This window comes from Temnothorax longispinosus, chromosome 4 (assembly GCF_030848805.1).
Source record: "Temnothorax longispinosus isolate EJ_2023e chromosome 4, Tlon_JGU_v1, whole genome shotgun sequence".
Taxonomy (NCBI): Eukaryota; Metazoa; Arthropoda; class Insecta; order Hymenoptera; family Formicidae; genus Temnothorax; species Temnothorax longispinosus.
Window position 1 is genome coordinate 16,818,252 of NC_092361.1, and position 14,302 is coordinate 16,832,553.

Here is a 14,302-nt window from a genome sequence, read left to right on the forward strand (position 1 = left end):
CAGCGTTGAATCCACCGTCAGATTGGTCGGACGCGACACGAGCGGAGGTACGGCAGCTTCGGGATTGGCTGGCCGCGCGACATCGGGCGCGGCTCTCGCAGCCGATAGTGGGGTATATTTGAACAAGAGCCGCCGACTCAAGAGTAGCGGAGTACACTCGCTAACCGGCCTCCATCCACAACACGGCACACAGAGAGAGGAGAGAGAGACTCGTCGGTACGCGAGGCGGAGTGTGTGGTGAGAGGTGGTGAGGCGGCTCAAACAGCGGCCCCGCTCGATCAAATAACCGACCGCGCGCGCGACCGTCGAGCGGCCGTCACCGTATAGTGGTTGGTGTTGTTTCGCGCACTCGTCCACGTCGTACAACACGCGAGCGAGAGCCTGGGCTCTTTTCCTGTCGTCGGCTTTGCGCTCGCCGTGCCCTCCATGGTGTTGGGGTAACAATTACCTCTATCTCTCCCGCGGGGGGTACTTCACTTTCGCGTTCGCGTCCGCTCCCGTCCGCTTCGTGTATCGAATGCGCATCTTCCCGCGAACAAACGGACTGTGCATTGTGTTCCGGGAAGAAGATGAACAAGAAGTGAACGGAGTTCATCAATTGCCCTTCGTCATCGTCGTTCCGCTGACGCAGTGCGTGTCCTTCGGTGGTTCGATAGAGATACGCTCGTGACTTTTCTTCTCGCGCGGCAAGGAATAACGTTCTTGGTTCTGCTCCGGTTGTGACGGAATAGAGTTCCGTCGACGTAGTGCCGTTCAGTGCGTTACTCCTCTGAGGAAGAATATTTGGTGATGTTCCTCTTTCTGGTGAAGTTAGTCTTTCTTTAAGTGCGAGGCGCGCGATTTCTCCAGGTATAAGTCGCCGCGCGTCTTCCGCGGCGTGCATCATCTGTGCGTACGACTCGAGATACGTCTCTTGTGACTTGTGACTCGATAGAAGACCAATTAGAGAACCGCCTAGTTATAGCGCGGATCGACTTCGGATTCATCCGGAAGATTAAGGGAATACCCGATTGCCAGCAGCCGTGGTTCCGCGGTTTTCATGACTCGCGCTTGACAGCGACGACGCGACAGCAGGCCACCCCGGCACCGGTGAGCTCTATGACCATGCTTCAGTCGCAAAAACTGTACGGCGATACGGGTGCCATGACCAGCGTCGCGATGTCCAGTATGGGCAGCATGGCGCCCACGTACAGCTCGATAAACTCGATGGGCTGCGTGCCGATGGGCATGTCGATGGGAGTCGGAGTCGGGCCCAGCTGCAGCCCCCAGGGCGCCGGCGGTTTTAACATGAGCACCATGAGCTCGGCGATGGGAATGGCGTCGATGGGAGGCGGCGGAATGAGCGGTTACAGCAGTGCTTCCATGGGCGCCGGCGGTGCCTGTATGAGCGCCGTCGGATACGGCCCGCTGACTCCCGGCGGGGGTACTGGCGTCAGCCGAGATCCGCTCGCTCTGACGGAACCGGACTCGCCGAATTCGGCGCTCCAGCGTGCCCGCAGCGACAAGTCCTATCGACGCAGTTACACTCACGCGAAGCCGCCGTACTCCTACATCAGCCTAATCACCATGGCGATACAGAATGCGCCACACAAGATGTTGACCCTCTCGGAGATCTATCAATTCATCATGGATCTGTTCCCATTTTACAGACAGAATCAACAACGTTGGCAAAACTCCATCAGGCATTCCCTGAGCTTTAACGATTGCTTCGTCAAGGTGCCGCGGACGCCGGACAAACCCGGCAAAGGATCATTTTGGACGCTGCACCCTGACAGCGGCAATATGTTTGAGAACGGTTGTTACCTACGACGTCAAAAGAGGTTCAAAGATGAGAAGAAGGAGCTAACCAGACAGACCAACAAACATCAGCAACATCAACAGCATCAGGCAACTGCGGTGGCAGTGGGGTCTGGCGCGACCATCGCCGGCCAGCACAGTCCACCCACTCACGAGGTCGCGCCTGGTTCCAAGAAGACCGGCTCGTCCATCCACCATGGCGGCCCACAGCAGCCGGACGACAAGGACCTGCACTCGCTGGTGTCTTCGTCGCACCATCATCATCATCACACGAGTCTGCATCAGCATCACACCGCTCTGAAGAGCGACACCACGGACCTCGGCGGTCTCCTCGGACCCGATCTCAGCGCTGCGCACGACGAACTCACCGCAATGGTCAGCCGCGGCATTCATCCGCAACTGTTGTCCGACACCGCGAGTCTGCACCACGGCATGACGGGCAGCTTGAAGCAGGAACCGATTTACGGAACGGCGGCCAATCATCCGTTTAGTATCAACAGGTTATTGCCGCGCGACACGACCGGCACTTCTCCCGGCGCACAGGACACCAAGCCGCCCGAGATGAAGATGTACGAGCAGCTGCACCAGAGCTACGCCAACTTCAGCTCGCCGCATCATCCGCACGCGCATTCGGCGCCGCCCAGCCATCATCATCACAACGGCATGCACGCCAGCGCGAACGCCGCCGGGCCGATGCATATGACGAATCATCATCATCAGGAATACTATCAGAGCCCGCTTTATCATCACGCAACGAGCGTGGCAACCACGAGCGCTCCCCCGCCGCCCGCGGTCGCAACCGCGGCGCCGGGCTTGTGACATCACGCTACCCACCCTTACGCTTTGGCCTGAGTCGCTGCTGCCGCGGCTTACGTCGCGACCGCTGCCGCACCGATACCAACCCCGATGCCGGATCTGCCCACGATCACGGCGTCTGCGACGAACGTGGGGCCGACGTCGCCCGCGACCTCGTCAACCTTCTCGTCGCCGTCGCGAGCGCAGCCACGTCGACGCGCGCGTCGTCCCGACAACAACGACGACGACGTTGTCGACGCCGTCGTCTGTTGGCCACCCGATGACGACGACGAGTACGACGACGAGAACGAGGACGAGGAAGAGGAGAACGTCGTCTACAGACGGTAAACGTTGCCGAGAGGTAGGCTTCGGGGTATTTCGTTTCATTGAGAATTACGGTTCATCGTTGCGAGGATCGGTTTTTTTTTTTATGTTACGTTATTGCGTGATATGTTGGGCAAACGCGAATATTATTCTAGAGATTATTCTTATTAATTGTAATATGTTTCTTATTAATCGCTATTACATGTAAAATATATGTAATATAATAGCAATTGTTATCATTATTTTGATATATATACACACATACATTATGTAAATTGTTTATCAGAATCTTAGAATATTCTCTAAATTATTATTCTCTCTATGAAGAGTTTTTTAATATTCAGTTTACATTCTACTCTACTCTTTCTTTTTATATGTATTCTTTTGTTTAGATCGATGCTTCCATCATTGTATGTACATTAATTATTAGTAAATAAATTCCCGCATTAAATTACACAGTAGCGGTAACAAAAGTTTAAGAATGGAAAGAAATAGAATGATCAGTTTACGTGACTACCATTGAAACGAATTATATTCTTTACTTTACACAATAACTGACGAATATGGATTCTTTACATAAATATGCAGTGTATATGCGAAAGAAAGTGTACATATTTGTATTCGTATTTTATATAAGTTTATATATTTATCCATTTATATTATCATTGATTAAAGTCGTGTATAAAATAAGATTTATTATACTTCAAGTTTATCATTTATTGCATTATTTAAGAAGCTGTTTCTGAAATATGTAGTAATAAAAGAGAATATGGATCGCGCGAATTCAAATATTTGTAGAAATAGATACAATATTCACACATTCTTAAATATGCCCAACACTTGAAGGAGGTCACATATACAGGTATATATTATGTTGAGAAAAAAGGAAAGCGGATAGGGAAATATTTACATGCGATCTATTACAACTCTTGCTCATCTTAAACTTATGTCCGTTACTGTATGTTGTCACTTATACTGACAATGACTTCGTAAGCATCGTTTCAAGTACAATTGCAAACAACAGTCGTGATAGAGGATAAAGTGGATTTTAATCTCCTTTAATTCGTGGGAGAGTTCTATTCATAAATGATTGGGAGTACAATAACGAGAACGTTTGGAGAGATCAATACACGGTACATAAAATTGTGAATAGAACTTTACCTCAGTCGCTAGAGCATTTTGTATAAATGACGAATGTTTCGTGGGAAAGTGTCACGCGTGATACGATTTTTTCCTTTATTTTTCAACGTCCGTTCGTAACTTATCCGGAATGTTATCTTTATTTCATCATAACCTACCCATTGAACTTATCTGCTTTATATCGAGGAAATAGGTATTCGGGAGAGGTATTTTGAATGAGAGACCGAGGGCACACTGAATCATCCAGTATTCCGTATTCCCGCGTTTATCGTAGCCGAACAGCTCGATATAATCAATTCGCTGTATCACACGAGAAGTTTTCATGATACGCTCGAGTGATATCGATATATACTCTTACGCGATAGCCAACGGTGCATCTCGTCGGTATGCTCTATTTCTTGCACATCATCACATCGAGATTACGCAATAACCAGGCACACACTTGAGTATTTACAGACGATCGTTATCTTTGCATCGAATTCGTAATAGTCTCGTTCAACAAAATTAATAAAAAGAAACTACATGGAAAGAAATGTGCTAAAAGAAGACCAAAGGAGATGCTTTATAAAATCACATTAATTAAAATTTAATATTGAATCTATATTGCTATTGAGTTTTAGTTCTGACTTGGTTGTTTTCTATATTACAATACGATGATCGCAATATCCAGGAAATTTATATATTCGGTTTATTTTCTTTCTCACATGTATGTCGCCCCGCATATCTACTAATTCCTCATAAGTAATTTTAATATTATTTTTATATAAAATTGTTTATATATAAAATCAGTTTTTTAAAGGAGATTATATATATGTATTTAATGAAATACATATATGAGTCATTTGTATTGAATTGACTTAATTGTCTCATATAAGAAAAACGAGATTTTATATACGGAAGATAAAAAGAAGCGAAAGGAAACAAACCACGAATATTTCAATTAACATGACAATAATTTACAATCAATAATTTACAACATATCAAATTAGGATGTAAACTAAAACTACCGTGTGTCTCTTGATATGTCTTCTGCGCCCATGTCGAGTTTCTTTTTCGTAATCTTTTATAGATACTCCAAATCTATATACATTGCAATTTCGAATTTTTGTTACGAACTAAACGACTTTGTATACGACCTTACGTTAGAGATAGTTATCAAAATGTAAAATATCAAAACTGTGACTCCAGTATCAATTGTTACTGCTAGTGAATATCTAGTAGATTTCATATAAACATTTCCAACTAAAAATGAATAAGATCTATGTTTTCAAATTATCTATTTTCTTCGTACAGCTATTAATACAACTCGGAATGCGAATAACGTTGACTTCTCATTATTAGCTGTCGTTTGTTTCTTTTTACCACGAAAGATAAAGATATTTTATGCTTCGCTGAGTCGTGTAATCGTCAATAATTATTATTAACTATCCGTCAGCTATTGCTTTAATTGACAATCGTACAAATTTGTTGAACAAGACTATCATGTCGGCATAATATCGATTTCAAGATGAAGACATATATTAATATACGTGTTATAGCGAAGGATTCTTTTTCGTAATTATCATTTACATTGGTGTGACTCTGTCTTTCTTAAATCAGTCATTGATCACGATTTTTCTGCACTTACTTGTTCTGTAACTATTTTCATTTATTTATATCTAGTGTGAACGCCGCGGAGATTATGGGCAGTATCGAGTTCTTATCTCGCGAGATGTAAAATTATCAAATTAAATAAAATTATTTTTTTTTTCAAGAACAGACGATAAGTTCGGTCTACTGCTTCGTCACAATCTTACATGTCGAGGTCGGCGCTCACTAATCTATCAGATCTGTCTCATATCCTTTTTTCTTATTTCAATTTCACATTTCAAACTATGAAATTAGATAAAATACTCTGCATAAGAGAATAATAAAGTAATTATATCGCGTATAATGATTTCCTCTTTCATGCTGGAGCAAACTTGGCTCCAACATGAACAGATTCGCGTGCTTTCGACATACCCAACACTCGCATATCTCGTATCTAATAATACCATTAAGAGAATCGCTTAAGGGTATTAAAAAATTGCGAACGATTCACTAATACGATCCTTTATTACGATTGCACGAGGCCCGCGGCGATGAACCGGTACTTGTGATCCTCGATTAATATTAAAGGCGAGCGTACCCCGTTGAGAGGGGTGCGTTGTTGCGGCAAGGGAGCGGCGTAAACCTGCGAAAAGCAGTGCCAGCGTAAAAGTGAGAGCGGTGTCGGATGAGTAAAACTTGTGATACTATACGTGAAAATAAATATATAAATTAATGTACGCGTCGCGCGTCGCGTAAGAGACAGAGGACACGTATAAATATATATATATATATATAAATATATATATATTATATTCGAGCACCCCTACGTGGTCCACGTAGTCCACACAATTTATGCATTCCCGGTGCCCATCATGTGCACACGGACACGGGCATGCATTCACAGGAGGTATACGAACGCGCGTGTGCATCGTAAGCTAAACGTCGATAAATAATAGTTAATTCTCGTTTGAGAGCGGAGAAAACGCCCCGCGTTTTTTTGTATAATATCTGTAGATACCCATATATATCGTAATGCGCATGATGTACAATATTACATGTTAAAGAGAGGTATATATATACATATGATTATGTATAGGTATATATAAATGGAATCTTTATCAATATTATATATTAAGCCTACTTTAGGCGATCTACTTAATACGTGACAAAGTTCGAGACACGATTCTCCGTCATACTTGCATTTAATGTGCCGTGCATTCCGATATGTATTCTGTATACGCGTATATTTTGACTTTTCAAACATATTTTCTGTACGGTACAAAAAGTTTTGTCTTGAATTCTGTCACAGGATATAGGTCGCTTAAAGTACGCTTAGAACATAAGGGAGTGAATGACGAGAGAGATATGACGGGAGAGCGAGAAAGAGAGAGAGAGAAAGCGAGAGAGGAAAAGCGAGCTAGACAAACGTGATATTTCGCATTATGTATTTCGAAAGCATACTTTTATACTGTCGCACACGTATTCGCATTGTGCAGGCGATAAAGGACTCGTAAGATATTTTGCTTTCCTATAATACAAAGGGATTTATTTAGGTTTATAGCTAAAATGATATAATATTCTATATATTTTTTGTAAAATGCGTGTAAACATTCCCGAAAGTACACTTCAATCTAAAGTCGAATAATTCTGTTCATATTAAATTTGTATTAATTTCTGGCAACTCATCGAACACATTGTATATAACCCTAGAACAAAAGATATGATTATAATATACCCATAATGCGATTTGCGAGTTAGTCATCTACATTAGGAAACAATTGACACGCTATTAGATCAGTTTCAGAATCATTTTAGTACATCGGGCAATTAACTTGAAAAAATATATATTCTACGTGACAAAATAATAACCAAAATTTATTTTAATAGCTACAGAGATCGCGCGTTCGTCGTCAGTCCGACGAATGTTGGCACAATGAGATCACTGTTTTATTATGTTAACGCAATATAAGGTAACGCAAATTAATTGGTTCCTTATTCAAGATGTAACAACTGACATAAAACCTGCGCAAATACAAGCGATACAGAATTTCGATAATGTTGGATATACGAGTATCGTATATCGGTGCAATTTCTGCAAATCAACATTTGGGTGCAAAGGGCTAAGTCAAGACAGTCGAACGGCTTAAGTTGCATTGTTGAATAGAAAAAATTTCATTAATTAACGCGACGCGGAGCACAGGAATCGTGTGTGACAGGACGTCTTGCGACGACTCCATGTAAACGGCGCATTTTATTGGTCACGTATAATTCGCTTAGGTCATTTGCAGCGCTACTTCAGTCTATGAATAATGAAATTCACGAAAGCTTTTACCGTCGTCGCGGCATAGTGTTACTCTTGATCGAGGAGAGAAAGTGAACTCTTGTCTGCTTTCATTGGCGCGCGGATCATTGAAAATCAAATGTCACTTTGGAAATTTAGATAATAGCTCGTAATTTCGCTGATTTTCTCACATGTCCCATTCTTACGCGCTGCTATCTAACTTTCTTTTATTTTCTTATTGAATCCGATCATCGAGCGGATATCGCTTAGGTAGGCATATGCGCTGCAAGATAAAAAAAAAATAATAAAGTGAGCAGTTTCTATGTATTTAAGACGCATCTGTAACGTTGATCTTCCATCATTTTTGGCAAAAGTAATGAGATTAGAATTAGAAATTTTCTAATGAAATGCGAATTAGAAAACTTCTAATAAAACTGAAAATTGATGGATGCTTTTGAAATACGCACCGACCTATGTAAATGTGTAAATAACAAATTGCGCGTCACAGAAAATCGCTAATTATTGTTATCACCATTATATTATTACTGTCATCGCTGCGATTACATTTATCATAAATCTATTAGGTTAATTCTCTATTCTACTTTTTGTTTTCATTTTTTATTTTATAAATGTCAAAATTTTATATTATGATCTTTACCACAAAAAGATGACTTTTTTTTGCTTAAAATTAAATTTTGTTCGTTCTTCTCTCACATAAATATCGAATTTGTGGTCTCATGATAAAATCACAGTGAAATAAAATAAGTCTCAAATTTGCAACCAAACTCTCTTCGCTAACAATATTTTTATGCCTGAGAATCTGGGTTCGATCGTAACGAAAAACAATGACAACACTCGCAGGAGAATATTCCAAGTATGATGTGAAGCAAGATCTAAATTTTTTGGAAAATAACGCGAGGTGAATCTCTCCCACAAAGATATCGAGATCTCAATACGATTTCGCGACGTACTGAAAATTTGGGAAATTTTTTTTGTGAAATTGTTACGGTCGATCCTAGGTTCTCCTGCTGTTAAGAGTGCATCCGTTCGAAGAGAGAACGAAGTAAAGGAGGAAGCGAATCCTGCAAAGGGAACCTCTTAAGGCGGGGCACGCGCGAAATGCAAATCTCGAAATTACGAAATCTCATGTTTAACACGTTTTCACTGTCCCTTGGGCCGTTCCACCGCCTTTCTGAGAGAGGGAGATCCTTTTAGCCTTCTATCACACATTCTAACATATATCTTGTTTAGGAATCGAAACTTATAATTAAAATTAATAACTTCAATAAGTTCAGGCTTCGGTGATACAGACACGCGAGAATGATGATCTCTTTATTCGCGAGAATTGGCGCGCGATAGATTTCTCGAAAATTGTATTATTAAAATTGTAAATTATGCCGATTTCAATCTTTGATTGTACTTTTCAATCCTTCGGCGTCGTTCTCACACAATCGAACCTGCCCATGTCTGATAAATATATGTCGCCCAACTCTCGAGAGATCAAATGACAAAAGAGAGTGAATGGATGAGTGAAAGAAGTAGATGTGAAAGGAGAAAATCGCGCTGTTATTAGAGAGAAAAAGAGAGTGAGGTAGATTGTATGTGAGAGAATGAAAAGAGCGACGAATCGATGAGAAGGCTGTAAATGTTTCAATAAATTTACGTATTTCTACGAAAATTGAATTATTGCTGTCTTTTTCGCAAATTACTTTTCCTCTGAGAATTTACAACAATCCTTTTCCATTTCCTCTTATTCTTATGGATTATATTCTGTCATAATTTAAAGTAAGGAGAGAAGAGAGAGAGAGAGAGAGAGAGAGAGAGAGTGTGTGTGTGTGTGTGTGTGTGTCGCATAATTATATTTTTATTCAACATTGATCTTGCGGTGAAATTAATTAAAATACATTGAATACCGAATGTTCCATATGCAAATGATATGTAAACAGTTGCATTAATTGTTACTTTTGTTAAAACAAACGATATTACACTGTCAATGCTGTATATTCAATTCATTAAATTCATTTCTTCGAATGACGAATATCTCGGCATTCCGGTCGGATAATCCGTTGAGCAAATTGCGATCATTATAATATTTATTTGCGATTAGCGATGGCATCTTCAGCTGTCTCATAGTGTATATCCAGTGAAATATATGTTTAATATAATTTATGATGTCGCATTAAATTAAAAATTCTTATCGTAATCTGCCGCTGTGTTACGCGTAATTTTCAATTTATTATAATTATTGTACATTTGTGATACAGTGACGTTCATTTACGGTTCTCGTGCGTCATATTTTTAGTTTAAATAGAATATGCGACAAATAGCAAACTTATATAGCTTTATTTAATCTATTCAATATATGGATTTTTAAACGCTATTTTGAGAGAAATCTTGGAGTAAAAAAATTAAATTTCTGGATTATTATAAATTAAATAATATTCATTAATTACATTATTAAATATTTAATTAATTACACCTGCACCTCTAACTTGTGTTGTACTATTTCTTACGTGCGCCTACCTCACAGTTCATTCAAGATAGCGATAGCTACCGCAAAAAGCAACATCGAGCAGCTTTGGACAACGCCGTGCCAACGGCAAACAAACCTTCAACCGGGTTATCAATAGCGATCGATTGATTTCGGGCATGATAACGCGAAGACATGTATGTGGAAGGCTCGAAGAGGATAAGTGGGCAGATTAAAAACAAGATAGGCGCGCCGGCACGTGTACCGGCGGCATCTTTTCTGGCCAAGCGAGTCACAAAAATTTGTCACGATAATAGCACGAATAATTATCTTTGCTTATTGATAATGAGTAGCGAATAAATTAAACGACAGAGAAGAAAACGTGCGCTTTATATAAGTTTTAAAATCAATGCTCCCACATCTCAACCTTATTAATCGAAGAGTTAAAAATAATCCCCAAAGTGTGAGTAATGTAAATATTGGAAAAGAAAATTTGGCAATCTTCATAGTTCGAGTAAATAGTTTGAAAATTTTCATCGCGGTCAATCGTATGAAGATAGCAAAGAAAGATAAGTCGAGTGCTCTGTTCCAACGTTCAGTTCAAAAACTTATTGTTAGATTAATCCTTCGGTTATCTTTTTCCGCAAGCTGTATCAATCATTCGATACTATTCGAATTCACGCATTTATTAAGCGTCGCGGCGGGTTTCGCTGTCATTGTAGTAATATTTAACTACGATTCCGGAACATATTTGCGCGAAAACACACTCATTGACCTGAAGCTTTTTGTTGGCCAAGTGCGATCGAGTATCTTGTGTAAATTTCCTAATCTGCATATGCTGCAATCCGTTCGTTCAATGCCGATTTACTGTGCGGCTCGACGAGCTGTAATCCGTAGTGAAAGCCGGAAATGCTGATCTGGCGTTTGAGGAGATTAATTGATCGTCGAGCGATTGAGAAATATGTTTGGAGAGAATTAAAAACTTTACATTTTATGAAATAAAGCTCTGTAATCTGTGTAATATCCTGATAAAATCAGACTTTATTGCGAAAATTGAGAAATTAAAATTGGGCAAAATTTCAATCGATATAGTTAAAAACCAACATTATTTTTTCAGTACGAAGAAAATACACGGTAATCGTTTTAAATGCGCGAACTTATTTAAGACAAAATTAAATAAATATGCAAGAAAAAGTAAATATAACATATATTTCCTTTTTATGTATTTCCGAGTCGATATTGGCAAAATTAGTTATATAAATTTACTTGTGCGCGCGTGTTTCTTTTATATCCTTTAGGTATGTTTGCACATAAACGATTAAGACAAAACATATTTATTTATTTTGAACAAATTTGTCGCGATATAAAGTGTGAATAAGATTTTTGGTTGAAATATTTAGATACGAATTATTTTCTGATCTTGATCCAGAAATCTTGATTCAATGATTGATTTATTGGCTTTTAGAATTTGACATTGGTTGAGCTGCTTCCGTTAGTTATTGCTTTCCCTAGAGAGATAGTAGAATTTCGAGGTGTCCGCTATCTTATCTTTCGTTCGTGTATCCACAAAAATTTCATTTAGGTGTATATAGCTATCTTAATTTTATTTATCTGAACAAGCCCTTAAGTAACACGTCTAATGTAAAACTCTCCATGTGATTATGTCTTCTAACGTGTAGCGGTGTTGGAATCTTTATTAAATTTCGAAAATCTTTTTTCGAAACATACATTATTAATAAATTTACAGATACAATATATAAAATAATATTTCAATATTTATGTTTTCCAAACTTTATTTGTTTTTATTGCCGAATTAAAAATATAATTAATATCAATAAAATTAAAGATATATTACTCCTTTACCTTCTTTTTCTTTCTAAACAAAAAATACACCGAAATATGGTGGTTGCAAATTGCACGATTGTAGATAAATTGTAGTGTTCCGATCTTGATCCAGGGGACGAAATACTGTTTTGAGAGATCGTTAGCTATGCATTTCATGGCCGCGCCCGCGGCAGCCGTATATACGTCCATGCTAATATCGTCCGAACACAGCCGCGGGAACGTACGTAATACGTGCGTCGCGTCAGCGAGCGAGCGTTAGGATTATCGTGGGCGATAAGGTGACGCTGCGGCGATCGTGCCCACCTACTATATATCTCCGTGCTGTGTCCCGAGCGCTATCGCGCTCGCGTATGAGCACCGTAAACGAGTCTTAGTTAACGGGCGGCTATGCGGAGGTGCAATCTCCCGCGGATTATTCGACATGATACACGGACAGATATACACGGAGAGGCACTACAAACTTGTGTATCCGGCCAATATTTGACTAAATCATGAACAATGTTTGTACATACGCGCACTCGCGCGCACATGCGCTGGAGAACGCAGCGCGGGCGCGCGCGCGCACGGCGCATAACGAAAATGCACGGTACGTCGCGTTAGTACAGCGACGCGTTGATTCGCAACCTCGGGGATTATCGGCGACCATGTTATGCTCCGGAATATTGACGGCGAAGGTGTCCATTAGAAGCGACACTTTGAGATATGCACCGAATATACCGAGAGACATTGCATTACAAAACAATACAAAACAATATGGATAAGTTACGAAATTTTAAAGATACCGAAGAGGAAAAGACGCCACGTCGAAATATGATGCTCTTGCGCGACAATAAAAAAGCATTTCTTTATATTTTATTTTTTTTTAACAATGATTTATAATGATTTTACAGCGAAATATAAAACCTTTTAATGATTATGATAATTTTGTTTACAATATTTAAATTAGTTTTGTCCAAACAGTTCTATTTGTAATATTTAAGTTAAAGGTAATTGTAGATTAATTGCGATTCAACTGTATTTTTGCGCAATGCGTTTTATTTTTTCTTAGAATTAAATCGATCAAGAGAGGATTAAATTCGAATATTTATATTAAATTTCACACAAACACTGACAAGTACAGGTACTTTGCTTTGGATATGTGATCAGCGAAAGACCATTTCTAGGTACTGTTATCTATAGATACACCGTCTGATGCACCATCTGATGAACGAGAACATATTTGCGTAAACATTACTGCGCATATATTTTGGGCAGCTAATATAGTGGCAAAGTAAAAATTATGCAAACACTTTGCTTGTATTATATATCAAGTCTCGGGGACTCAATGTAAAACGCAACGTAATCATTAGAGACTCTTAAAGCGGGAATAGAAGATACTTATATGTATATATATATATATGCCGGAAGGAACGGATATTTCTTCTTTAAGTTATCAAGAGAAGCTCTTTGAAAATATTGACCTCGACTCGGGGTTCGATCTCCCATCAGTAAATTGAATATAGTTATATATAGGAAGAAGCCGATTCCGCAAAACGTATAAAAATTTTACACAGACTCGTTACTTTCTCGCGGCACTACTTGAACTATTCTTGAAAGCGAAGCTTTAGAACCGCTAACGCGCAATACGAGTTTAATCTTCAGACAATTTTAAGTGACGCTTAACAACGATACGTAGTCTAACAAAACTTCAGGTTTAACGTTTAGCTTAACCGTGATACTGTTAGCATTGAAAATTTAATTTAATTTAATAAGTCAAAATTTGATCAACACCTTCTTGAAAATTTTATTTTGTGCTCGATATTTTTTTACTGGTGCATGAAACAGGTCCGGCCTCATACGAGGCCCAAACACACACGAGAGGCTTAATGAACGGGAGGGTTAATTTCACTGTGCACGCGGGGTTGCATCGGCCGCGAGTGCATGTATAGCGAGCGGTGCGCCATACGTTCGATATATCGCGCTAAAAACCAGGGTGAGCATGAAGGGGTGCAGGGAAAGAGAGAGAGGGGCGGAGAAAGAGAGAAAGAGAGATCAACACGGAGAGGGAGAATGCAGGGAGCTGCAGGGAAAGCTAGCTGGAG

General features: G+C 40.0%; 1 protein-coding gene across 1 annotated transcript; it reads left to right on the forward strand.

The window, feature by feature from the left end:
* The first annotated feature begins 139 nt into the window (after nucleotides 1-139).
* Nucleotides 140-9,589, forward strand: LOC139811276 (silk gland factor 1). The gene has a single exon (XM_071775454.1). The coding sequence runs from the start codon at nucleotides 1,099-1,101 to the stop codon at nucleotides 2,614-2,616; it is 1,518 nt and encodes a 505-aa protein (XP_071631555.1). The 5' UTR covers nucleotides 140-1,098; the 3' UTR covers nucleotides 2,617-9,589.
* The last annotated feature ends 4,713 nt before the right edge of the window (nucleotides 9,590-14,302 follow it).